Source organism: Pituophis catenifer, unplaced genomic scaffold (assembly GCF_029215685.1).
Source record: "Pituophis catenifer annectens isolate HBS135680 unplaced genomic scaffold, rPitCat1.0.hap2 SCAF_2, whole genome shotgun sequence".
NCBI lineage: Eukaryota > Metazoa > Chordata > Lepidosauria > Squamata > Colubridae > Pituophis > Pituophis catenifer.
In genome coordinates, this window is record NW_027256882.1 from 155,976,302 (window position 1) to 155,989,237 (window position 12,936).

Genomic DNA, 12,936 nt, shown 5'->3' on the forward strand with positions numbered 1-12,936 from the left:
GCCTGAATACTGATCTCATGACCCATAGGGATACTGTGACGGTTGTGAGGACAGGTTGCAAGGCCCTTTTTTCAGTGCTGTTATAACTTCAAACGGTTGCTAAATGAATGAATGTAGGTCAAGGACTAACTGTACCTGTATTTTCATCTTCGCAGCTGCCAAATAGAGAGCTACAATGGTTTCAGGTTTCTTTTCAGAGCAGAATATCTGCTTATTTTACTTTTGGAATATAATTTATTATAGAGAATATTGGGCAAATGACCAATACAAATACCCATCCCTTCAGAACAATAAATATTAGTATAATTCTCTCAAACCCATGAACATAGGCCTTCTCTTTTGCATTGCAGATCCCCCGTATGTAGTTGAGAAAGAAGACAAGAATAGTCCTTTCCAGGGGGAAGAATATGGGCCGCCAAAACCACATCAAAAGCTACTTTCTGTGAGCAGGCTGGATGAAAATGACGACAATGGAAGAGACCCAAACACATCACCCACCCTAAGCAATTCCAGTGAAGAACTAGACTTTGAGGATGAAGACAATGAAAGGCAGGAGAACTATTCAGATACTTTCAGCCTCTTCTCCGAAGACTCCGTCTTCCCAGACTATGAAGATGTTCCATCTGACAGTGAGGACTACCAAGCGATCACGTTGTACCGGTGCTGTGTCAAAAATAATGCAAAGTTATTGCAGGATAAACTTGACAGGGGGGTGACCAGGGAAGAAGCCATGGAGTTGGATATCAATGGAAAGGTAATTAGACCTCCTTCCTGACCTGACACAGCAGGTGTGAACTGGAGATGAAATGGTCCTATGATGGTATAGTTCAACTGGGATATAACTAGAACAATGTTCAGCTTTGTAGGTCTTCTATCCCTAGCTTTACTGGTCTTAACAGTTAGACTTAGTCAATTACTTAAAGATCACCTGCAACCTTCTATTGCTCCAGAATCAGTGGTCCATTTGTGGTTAGCACTCACTGACATGAACATACTACTCCATTGCTCCAATCCCTGTACAGGATTCTGATTAGCTTCCAAATGCAAGTCAATGTGTTAGTGATTGTGTATAAAGTCAATACGGCCTGGCATGGAAGTATCTTCTGCCCTTTTTCAAACACAATTGTTTATCCCAGGAGAAACTGCTGGTAGTCCCCCATCTCCACAAGGTATTTACAAGAAAGCTCGTGTGTTCTTTCTTTCTATGGGACCTTTTCTTAGACTTTGGGATAACTTCCCCCTTGAATTGGGACTAGCCCCTAACAGAATAACATCAGAATAACATGAGTTGGAAGAGACTTTGCAGATCTTATAGTCCAACCCCCTGCTCAAGGAAACCCTATACAATTTCAGACAAAATAGTTGTTCAATTTCTTCTGAAAAGTCTCCAGTGTTGGAGCCCCCACAACTTCTGGAGGCAAGTTGTTCCACTGATTAATTATTCAAACTGTCAGGAAATGTCTCCTTAGTTCTAGGTTGCTTCTCTCTTTATAATTTGGCCTTCTGGAAACTACTGAAAACTGAGTTGTCCCAGAGCACCTACAATGATCCATGATACTTAGGATGGATGACTGTACTAGGAGGGCGTTTAGATTTTAGGATTTTATACTTATGTAATTTATATTTTTACCATCAGATATTTTTATTTATAATGTTTTATTAGACTATACCACTGAGAGTCTAGGGATTGTAGCTGGTGATCTCTCAAAATAAATCAATGAATCCAGTCATTCCACAGATCCAACTTACCTTAATATGGCGGCTTCATGAAGCAGTTATGAACAACCTATTTGATGTTTGTGCCTGGCTAGATAATATGGGAAACCATGACTGAATGGCACAAAGACACACCCGTTTATCCAACTGAATGAATAGTAAAGTCATCTGGGACAGATCATTGGCCTATGTTGCTATTATTTTCAAGTTTTAGTCCTAAAGTGGAATTTATTCATAGTATTCCTCACCATCATCGCCAATTCAACCAAAAACTAAAGTGAATACTTCTTGTCGGATGCATTTATGATGCTAGATAGACATAGTTCTCTTCATAATTGGGTTAGTGGCTGTGATTTCCAGGTTTTATACACAGAAGTGGAAAAGATGCAACACTTGAGTTGGGCTCTTAGGAGATTAGGATGCTTGCTCAGGGCCACCAGTCCTACCCCATTCTCCCTTGAACATGTTATGTTGCTCTACCCCAGTTTCTTCACCATGCTCCACCCTCATTCTCCCTTCGCAATGTTTCCTGGAGTGGGGGAATAACACCTCCACACGCACACATCTTAGAAATACCAAGAGGGGAGTGCAGGATGAAGCTGGAGTTCCTACCAAGGGGAAACAGCCCATCCCACTGCTGTAGGCCCCTTCATTCTCTCCTGCAAAATAATCACTCGCTTATACTCATATAAGAAAAGGTGTTTTGCATTCTGATTATTCACTCTGAGAAGCCCTAACACCCTATCCTCCAGGGTTTAAGCCCCTAAGAAGCTTATGGTTTTTGCAAGTCAGCCAATTGTCTTATATGCTCTGGGAGGATCTAAAAGGGGAAATATAGTAGACTAGCTACAATATAAAAATGTGCCTTATACATGAGAAAATATATGTCTAATCCCTGCTAATATCATCACCCTGTATTGATTGCCACTTTCTACTCATGGTTAACCAAAGAGGCCTATCTCCAGTGTCAATCTTATGATGGATCAGGATGAACAGAGCAGTGGTGAAATCCAAATTTTTTTACTACCGGTTCTGTGGACATGGCTTGGTGGGCGTGGTGTGGTTTGGTGGGCGTGGCAGGGAAGGATACTGCAAAATCTTCATCCCCACCCCACTCTGGGACCAGCCAGAGGTGGTATTTGCCGGTTCTCTATACTATCCAGAATTTCTGCTACCAGTTCTCCGAACTGCTCAAAATTTCTGCTACCGGTTCTCCAGAACCTGTCAGAACCTGCTGGATTTCACCCCTGGAACAAAGTTACCAAGGATGGCAATGGAAAATCATTTTTGCTACATGGCATCCAGTCCCTGTGTGGTATTCACTTGGCCACTGAACAAGCTCAGAAGTATGATCTTATTGCACCAGGGTTAGCCACAATGATGCAGCAACCATCAAGATATTGGGATCGTAGACCTCAAAACCTGAAAGGATGGATGGGGAAAGATCTTGTGTGCTCTAGAAGATGGAAACTTAACCTTTTCCCTCTTGCTCTCCAGAACGGTCTCTTGGTAGCATGTTACCGGGGTTTCAAAGATATTGTCATTCTTCTCAGTAAATGCCCCTACATAGACGTCAACCACCAGGATAATGATGGAAACACAGCACTTATGGTGGCAGCCCAAGCAGGTAGGAAAAGTTACTATTTTCTATACACCACATTACACCAGGCAAGACACAGGGGACTTCAAAGAACATAAAAGATTCAAACATCAGCGGGATGTTTGATCAGAATTTTAAAACCAGCAAGCTGAAGAACACGGTTCCAAATGGTGGGGGGGGGGGGGAAGGACTTTTCCCTTTCTGTCATACCCTTGTTTAAAATCATTATCTATCCAGACCAATATTTAATGGGGGGAAAAAAAACACTACTGTTGGATCTTTATGTCCTGCATCTCTCATAGGATGCATTTACCAGGAAGGAGGGGGTGGGTGGGTTTTGAATGTACACTTCAGTGGTGGGATTCAAAATTTTTTACTACTGATTCTGTGGGCGTGGCTTGGTGGGCTTGGTGGGCATGTCAGGGAATGGATACTGTAAAATCTCCATTTCTACCCTACCCCACTGCAGGGGAAGGGAAGGATACTGTAAAATCTCCATTCCCTCCCCACCCCACTAACCTGCTCCCTGTGCAGGGCAACAAAAGAAGACCCAGCCGATCAGCTGGGACTCAGGAGGCAGAGAATAGATGGGGGCGGGGCCATTCAGAGGTGGTATTTGCCGGTTCACCAAACTACTCAAAATTTCTGCTACCGGTTCTCCAGAACCGGTCAGAACCGGCTGAATACCACCTCTGGTACACTTGGGAATACTGTAAGTGAGTTGGGTTGGGTTTCCAGTTTGTGTGCTAACTGATTCTGGTTGGGGCAAAAAAGGAGCAGAAGAAGATATTTATTTGGGGCCTCCCCTAACATTTTCCTTCAGTTTCAACATAGGCAATGTGTGAAATTTTAAAGTGGTATGGGGTCTTAGGACAGTTCCACAAACAGGATCTCAGGGGGTTTGTTAGTCAGTTCATTTATACACACATTGATGATTTGTGTCTATGGAAAAGAACTAGTTATAAACTGTCTGCAAAGCAAAAGTGATGGGGAGCTGCACAAAATGAAAAATCAAACAAAATTAAGAATACGCCCCTAGAGTAGAACTGTGGATTCTTTGTGATTGATGCTGCCTTTAGATGGTAATGAGTATCTTTCTTTGGAGATCTCAGTGCATTCCTAACACTGTTCCCTTTCTCTCTCTGTTGCCACAAAGGATACATTACTATTTTGAACTATCTTCTGAATTACTATCCAGGAGTAGACATTGAGATGCAGGATGACAGAGGCCTGACTGCACTCATGAAGGCTGCAGTAAGAGGGAAGAACGATTGCATTGCAGCCTTGCTCATGGCAGGTATACGATTAATTGCCGCTGACTTTCCAGATGTTGATTTTAATGTTCTTGGAATTCACATAATCTGGTATTTAGAAAGTTAGTTAGAAACATTAGGGGCATCTCTTTTTTCAAGGAGAGCCGGTGTACAAACTTCCCTCCCCCAAACTGGAATATGAGTGAGAGATGTACTTTTCATAATGGTTTAGAAAACAAAACATTGCTTCCAGACAGTCTTTTCTTCCATGTCCCTAAAGAGAAACCTAGAAGAACCAAATTGCAGTTGTTCCAGGATGCTAGAAATAAAGCTAAGAAGAAAAAAGAGGAGTTTAGACCACACCAAAAAAAGAGACTCTGTAGGGATTTTCAGGGTAATGGCCCCCTTTCATGAAGAGATTAGTGTTATATTCTGGGTGAAGAATGGAGGTGAGGCCAGAGTAATTTTTGACAGCTCTTTATTCAATACTGCCTGTGAGGCAATTGTTGCTCCCTGGCTGACACAGCTCCTTTTATAGAGAAGCTGATCAGCCCACAACCAATCAGGAGAGAGTATCTTCCCGCTCCAACAGAGGACCAGACTGAGAACTTCAATTGACAACTATATACAATACATAACACCGAGCAGTGCAGGACAGCAAAAGCAATTCTCTTTGTTACTCACCAGCATGCATGGGATGAAAAACAGCTCAAAAATAGCCACAATAGACAAATTGCGGGGGAGCCATAATTTAGAGCCTTTTATCTTTAATAACTCTTGGAACAACCTAATCCCCATAAAAAGATTTGCCAGCATAGTGTTGACTTGTCCCTTTCCATAGTGGGCCCCTTCCATTCACACACAGATATTGTAGACCAGAGTTTCTCAACCTCAGCAACTCTAAAATGTGTGGACTTCAACTCCCCAAAATTCCCTAGCCAGCATGCTCACTGGGGAATTATGGAAGTTGGTCCACACATCTTAAAGTTGGCTATGGTTAAGAAACACACACACACACACACACCCTTTTTTTTTTTTTTAGATATTCCAGGTTTGGCCATTCCCATGACTTTACTTCTTTTTACAGGCTAAATCAGTGTTTGTCTACCCCCATGTTATTCATCTGAAATTGGAGCAAAGCTAGATTGCTTCCTTTCCTTTTGATTTTTTTTTTCAGTGCTGGGGCTTGAAAGGAAAACTGCTAGTCCAATTCTAAGCCTTTAATACATTTGTAGTCAGTTTCACACACTGATAAGCAGCCTGCCTAGATCTCCTGCCTTAGCCCTGGGGTCAAGGAAGCCATTATTCTACACACAGGGACATTATACCATGATTAGAACAAATGGGAAAAGAACCAGGTTGCTATCCTTCTGTGACAGTTTTTCTCAACCTTGCCAACTTGAAAAGATGGACGTCAACTCCCAGAATTCCACAGCCAGATGCCTAGGATCACAACTAGCAGAGCCTTTTAAAGAAAAAATAATAATCAAAGGAAGTTGATACTGCTGCTACTCATATTTTACATATATGATTTTTTTAACATACATTCTATATTTTTGCATAGAGTGTGTGTTGAATATATTGGGGGCATGGAGACCAATTTATATTCTTCTACATGTAGGGGATTTTTATCATTCTGGAAACCATGGCAGCTTAGTGTGCCTTTACTTTTTTGTTGTTGTTGCTTGAATTTTTCTGTTAATCAGCTGGAGGGAAAATGGATTGGCTCATAATGTCCCTTATCTCTTCTTATATTTCAAGGCCAGCAAAAGTTGGCTTGTGAGGGAAGGGAGGTGAAAGCCAAATTGGGGGGGAAATGTTTGGAAATGTAGACAGCTCTGTGAAGGGAAAGAGACTCTAATGTTGGGGAAAGTCTACTTTGGTTGTTGTTTTGCATAGGCCAGCCAACAGTCATAGGATCACCACAAGTTCAACATCATGATCTCTTCCCCATAACTCAGTAAAGTACATTCTACCCTCAGTGGGCCTATGGGAAACTAAGCCAATTTTGATGTTGCTGTTCCTTTTACTAGTTCCCCTTTGCCTCTGTTCTAGCTAGCAGCTGGAGGACACGGTCCTCATTCCCCATTAGGAGGAAGCCTGTCTTCCTTGCACCTTCTCCGCTTCAGCAGCCACCCAATCACAGGACTGCCGAGATGGTGATGGTTTTAATTAGATACTAGATCTCTCCATTTAGCCATCTGTTAGAAACTGCAAGCAAAGGGGCAAGGGAAGTTGAAAAAGCTAAATTCATTCTCACTGTCTGCATGAGCCAGAAGGAGTTTAGACATTTTCAGAATGTGTTCACTTCAGCTGTACAGAAATGGAAGAAAACAGAGAGAGAGATAGCTGAAAGGGCTGTTAAGCCCAAGGGCAGGGATGATAAGAGTATAGCAGGAAAGTTCCCCTGGTATCTATCCCTATCTATCTATCTATCTATCTATCTATCTATCTATCTATCTATCTCTATCATCTATCTACCTATCTACCTACCTAATTTTCTATCTCACAGAGGGACTTTCATTGCACAGCTCTTCAAAAGCTGATATGAGTGGCAAATCTGGGTATATTCCCAGCAGATTCTCCTGCTACATATTCCATGTGTACACAGGGTTGTTGTATTGTGTGAAATAAAAACAGCAATTAGACCTAATTATTCTCGATTCAGTACTCCATCAGTTGTAGACTCTACCAAGGATTCTGGCAGTTGTCCAAAGATACCAGGTGTTGAGAAAGTATCTTGGAACATCTTGGAAGGTCTTACTCAAATGAACACTTTGGTTGCTTGGTTGGTTGTTCCCATCTTGCTAATTAATCTGTGAAACATACACAACAGTACAGTTCTCTTGATAAAAAAAAAGTTCTCAATTAAAAACAAGTAAAGCAAAACATCCATCCAAATCTAAGCTCAAAAAGATTCCCCCACCCAAATCAGAAGCTTTTGATAGAAATTTTGTCAGACTAGATAATCTACATGAATCAAACTCCTGACTTCCAGAATCCTACCCCAATCCAGCTAATGATAAAAACCAGCAATTCTGTCTTCCATTTGATCTCACTCTCCATGTCATTTTTTTAAAAACTTACATCTTCTTCCATCTGCTTGCAGACAGGAACCAAAAGAATCCCCAATCCTTTTTAACCATATTGTTTACATATTTATATCTGATGACCTCCGCAAGGTGTCCTAATGGAAATCTTTGGAGGAAACTGGGCCTACTATTCAATTCTAAAGATGATAGTATCTATTTTTTTCTTGAATCTTATGCTATCAGGCAAGGGATTCTTTTTTCATCAGTTCTTCTCCACTGTAATCCTAGTGATAACACATGCTCTCTCATACACTTTCACATATAAACATACATGTTCACATATGTCCCTATGGAAGCTGCTTTCGCCCTCAGAAGGAAAGATAGGCAAGAAAATTCTACAATCCATGATTCTCTACTCAATGCACAACTCAATTGCACAACTCAGATGTACAAAAACTATACACCTGGAGAAAAAAAGAATTAGCACAGGAGCAGAACAGTTTTTGGGTAATGTAAAGGGGCCCAGCTTCTCCTCCCTTGAATCTCAAAATGGGACAGTGAAAGCAATTCCAAAACCAGACTTCTGGAGCAACATCCAGGGGGCAGTGATATGCAAGCGTAGACTTGGGAATGAAATACGCTGGACTTCTCATCGTGTGTGCTTTCTCCTAGGAGCTGACATTGCTGTTGTGGACCCCGTGAAAGGAAAGACTGCACAGGAATGGGCAGCCATGAGTGGATGCTTTGAAACTATCATGCGGATCAGAATCCTTTTGCAACGCCCTTGTGCCCAGCAATTCTCTAACAAGTACTTGCCAGAGTGGCCACCTCTGCCTGAACTGGTGGCCCAAGCGACGGCTACAAAATCCAGAGCCAAGCGTCTGTCTGATCACATTTGCTCCATGTTTACCATCCGTTTCCCACAAGACCCCGAGACGGATGGGGTGATGGATCACATGGTGCGCATGACCACGTCCTTGGCCAGCCCATTTGTGACCACGGCTTGTCAGACGCTATGTCCTGACAGCCCACCGGAAGTAGGCAAGCAGAGACACTCAGTGCCAGAAATTCTCAACCAATATGTATCTGATCCCGATGCCAAATCAGTAAATAGCAGATCGTGCAGCAGTAGCCAGTTCAGGACCCAAACCCTGATACCATATCAATCCCCTAGTCTCATTGTGAAGTTTCTGTCACTTCCTATGCGATTTAACAGCACGATTCCAAAAATTAAGATCAGCAAGTCATCTGCTCAGTCAATTCCTGAAGAGAACAAACCACCCAAGACTAAAAAAAAGAATGCATTGCAGGTGCCTAAATGGCGATACACGGAGCTGAAAGAAGAGAAGAAGAAATCTGAGGAAGCAGAGGGGCACAAGAAGAAGCCAGACAAGGCTAAAGGAAAAGGCGAATAGTTGTAATGTTTGGGGATGCAAGAAGAAAATGATACTCCAAAGACAAAGTAAAACTCTGCCTTAGGGTGATTCAGAGAAATATCAGCACCCTTATGGATACTTTCTCAATTTTTGGTCACGCTAAGGAACTAATTCTAGAGTTACTTGCCAATATTGGTAATAGACTCTAATCCTCAGGATGGAAAGTGTGGGTGTTACAGAAGAAAGAGTGTATATTTAATGTCTCCCTTGCATGGAATATCCCAACTCCGGTCCTCAAATGAACCTTAAGAATATGCTTAGCGTCCTTCCTTTCGAGTTTTGGTGAAAAAGCTGTGGAAGAGAAGCAGATTGGGAGAATTAGAACTTGAAAATGGGCAAGATTGGGAAGAAATGCCCTCTCGCTCTCTTTTCAATGTATATTTTCTTTCTTCCCAAGAAAGTTACATTTAAGATGCATAATCTTATAATTATTATTTTCCCAAGAGCATTGCCTCATTGGTAGTCTGAGCCCTTAGGTGGGCAAAGGAAGAGTTGCTTCCAGATAATATTCTAAATTAAGTCAGGGAGAATCCCCCAGCATCCATTCTGCAACTCCCTAGCAGCTCTAGAAAGTATTGCTGAAAACAAGTAACAAAATACCTAATTTTCAACAGTGTGTTTCTTTCTCTTTTTTTTCTCTTTCTCTCTTCCTTTCTCTCTCTCTCTCTCTCTCTCTCTCTCTCTCTCTCTCTCTCTCTCTTTCTCTCTCTCTCTTTCTTTCTTTCTTTCTTTCTCTTTCTTTTTCTTTTGTGAGAGGTAAAGTCCAAGGTCATATGCTTTATTTCACATTTAACACACATACACACACCATGCAAAAAGTTCTGAATTGATTTATTATGTGCCATCACATCAATGTAGATTCTTAATGGCTACATATACTGTGTTTCTCCAAAAATAAGACCTCCCCCAAAATAAGACCTCCCCAAAAATAAACCTTCCCCTGAAAATAAGACCTCCCTGAAAATATTTAAAAGCATTTGCAGCCGGTCCCCGCCATTTCCTATGGTTAGGGTCAGGGAGACAGAGCTGAAAATCAGGTAAGATGGCAAGAAGATTCCTGTCTCGCTCAACGCACTCCAAAATAATAAGACCTCCCCGAAAATAAGGCCAAGCGCTTATTTCAGGGTTCAAAAAATATAAGACAGGGTCTTATTTTCGAGGAAACACAGTAGTACATAGATTTCTTGCATGATGATCAATCCTTAATCTGATCTTTTAGATCTTCAAAAACAAAAATCAACAGAACAATTTAGGATAGTTTCCACTTTTTTAAAAAATGAGAATGGAAAGTAGTTTACTTTCCAGTGCCCTCCTACCTCTCATTCTTTATCCTGCCATCTAAAATATGAAAAAACAAGGCCACCAGGGGCCCTCTAGACTTGCCCATCTCAGCTCTACAAAAAGGGCCATCACAACTAGATTTTACAATCTTTTCTCTGAAGTTGAGAGCTGAGGTCACATCTGTAGAAAAGCGGAGTGATTGGTTTGGATGTGCTATTACCAAGTTCAAGAAATTTATGAAGCTGGGAAGATGTGACAATTATATTTATTTATTTATTTAAAACAAACAAAACATGCGATTTGTCTTTATTTCTTTTTTTCACTTTCTGAACTAGGTTCAACTTACCTTTCATTTCTCTGTAGCATACATTCCGTTCTCGTAGAGCAAGTAAGAATAAATCATTTTTTGATGTTAACAAAAATAGAAAATTAGAAGATCATATAGAATTGCTGGAGAAAACTATTTTTAAGATTGTGGGAGGAAATAAAATAGTGGGTATTACTGTGACAAATATGAATTCAATGTTATTTTGAAATAATTACAGTATGTTAGATATGGACTGAAATTAAGAAGGACATGTTAAGATGGGAGAAATTAAAATATGTCACTTGGGGAGAATTTCTATGATAAAAATCAAAGTTTTGCTAAGAATGATGTTTTTATTTTGTGTAATATCTACTTTAGCAACAGTTGTACCATTTTAACAATGGCAAAAACTATCTACATTTATGTGGTGTGACAGGACAGGTTGCCTATATGATGGCCAGCATTTATTTTGCTGTGGCCTTTCCCTAGCCAGCAAAGCAACTGTTGGCAATAAAGTCTGAGCAGAGAGGCAGCTGGGTATCTGTTCATCTGTGGAAATAAAGCAGCCTGAAGCAACCTAAAGCAGATAGATAAGGATACTCAGTGGTGGGATTCAAATTTTTTTTACTATCGGTTCTGTGGGCGTGGCTGGTGGGTGTGGCTTGGTGGACATGACAGGGGAAGGATACTGTAAAATCTCCATTCCCACCCCACTCCAGAGGAAGGTTACTGCAAAATCCCCATTTCCTCTCAATCAGCTGGAACTCGGGAGGCAGAGAATAGATGGGGGCGGGGCCAGTCAGAGGTGGTATTTACCGGTTCTCCAAACTACTCAAAATTTCCACTACCAGTTCTCCAGAACTGGTCATAACCTGCTGAATACCACCTCTGAGGATACTGTTCTCCAGCAGTAGGACTCACAAGTAGTAGGAGAAGGAGGAACAGTAGGAGGCTATGGTGAAGTGGGAAAGAATGGGGTAGTGAGCAATGAATACTAGATTTGAGTGCTTGTGTGTCTGCTGCTTAGGGTCCTGGTTTGTTGTGTTGGCTGTCTTGTGTTTTGGAGCCTACTAATTTGGGTATATGTAAAAGAATCCATGACAAATGGAACAGGGAAAAGAAAAACCCCAAGTTAAAAATAAAGTGTTATAAGATTCAAAGAAAAGAGGAGGATTGGAGTTTACTTAATTTGAAATTGTATTTCCCTGCTTGTTGTTCGATCTGGATGAAAAAAAAAATGATGTAGCTGAGAAACAAGTCTTACGTTAGAAGATCATGACCCGAAGTTTGGATGGCATGGATATTTGTCATATGTTAAAATTAAAATTAATGTGGACTTTAAAAATCATATTATTAGATGTGCCATATTGAGAATATGGAATAGATACAAACCCAGGTTGTGCCTAAAAGTACCTTTATGGATCTCAGCACAAGAAGCATATGAGAACTGGCAGATGAAACTGAATGGTTGATATACCAGGACTGACTGGAAAATTAACAGAGGAATATCAAATTGAGAAAGCCGTTAATAGCACAAGGATACTAATTATTTTATTTTTATCTAATTAAATATTAATAAACTAAGAATTTTGGTTATACAGATAGATCAGTGGGAAAATGTGTTAAAAAGGTTGAAATTTATATTGTGTTACGATCTCAAACAGATTTTTTTCTAAAATGATTTATTGGAGAAATACAGAATCAGTGGTGGGATTCAGCTGGTTCTCACTGGTTCGTGTGAACTGGTTGTTAAATTACTCATCCCTTTCCCCGCTATCAAAGTGGAACCTGGGCACTGCACTGCACTGCACTGGAGAAACGGGCAACGGAGTGGCTGGCACGAGGGAAGGAAGGAGGGAAGGAAGCCACTTTCCCTCTTTCTTCTCCCTGCTCCTCCTCCTTCCCTCATGCCAGCCACTCCATTGCCCGTTTCTCCATTGCAGTGCAGCGCAGCGACCCAGATCCACTTTGATAGCAGGGGGCAGGGGGGTAATTTAACAATCGGTTCACCCAGGGTTAGGTTGGCCATCACAGGTGTCTCATCCCACATGTGCTGCGCAGCTGGAAGACGGGGATGGGCCTCCCTGCCACAAGAGCCAACCTGACCCTGGGAGAACCGGTTGTTAAATTATTTGAACCCCACCACTATACAGAATATATAAAGGCACTTCAGATGTATGTTAGAAATGTGAACAACATGAAGGGACATTTTATCATGCACATAAATAAAAGCTTTAAAAATTGGATTCAAATCAGGGGTGAAATCTACTTACCTGCGCTACTGGTTCACAAATGTGAGCATGCGCGCCTC

General features: G+C 41.2%; 1 protein-coding gene across 1 annotated transcript; it reads left to right on the top strand.

Moving 5' to 3' along the window:
* Positions 1 to 730: 730 nt before the first annotated feature.
* ANKRD33 (ankyrin repeat domain 33) lies at positions 731 to 10,701 on the top strand. Its single transcript, XM_070934856.1, has 5 exons — positions 731 to 754; positions 3,214 to 3,343; positions 4,473 to 4,613; positions 8,274 to 8,995; positions 10,654 to 10,701. The coding sequence occupies exons 1-5, from the start codon at positions 731 to 733 to the stop codon at positions 10,699 to 10,701; spliced, it is 1,065 nt and encodes a 354-aa protein (XP_070790957.1).
* Positions 10,702 to 12,936: the final 2,235 nt, after the last annotated feature.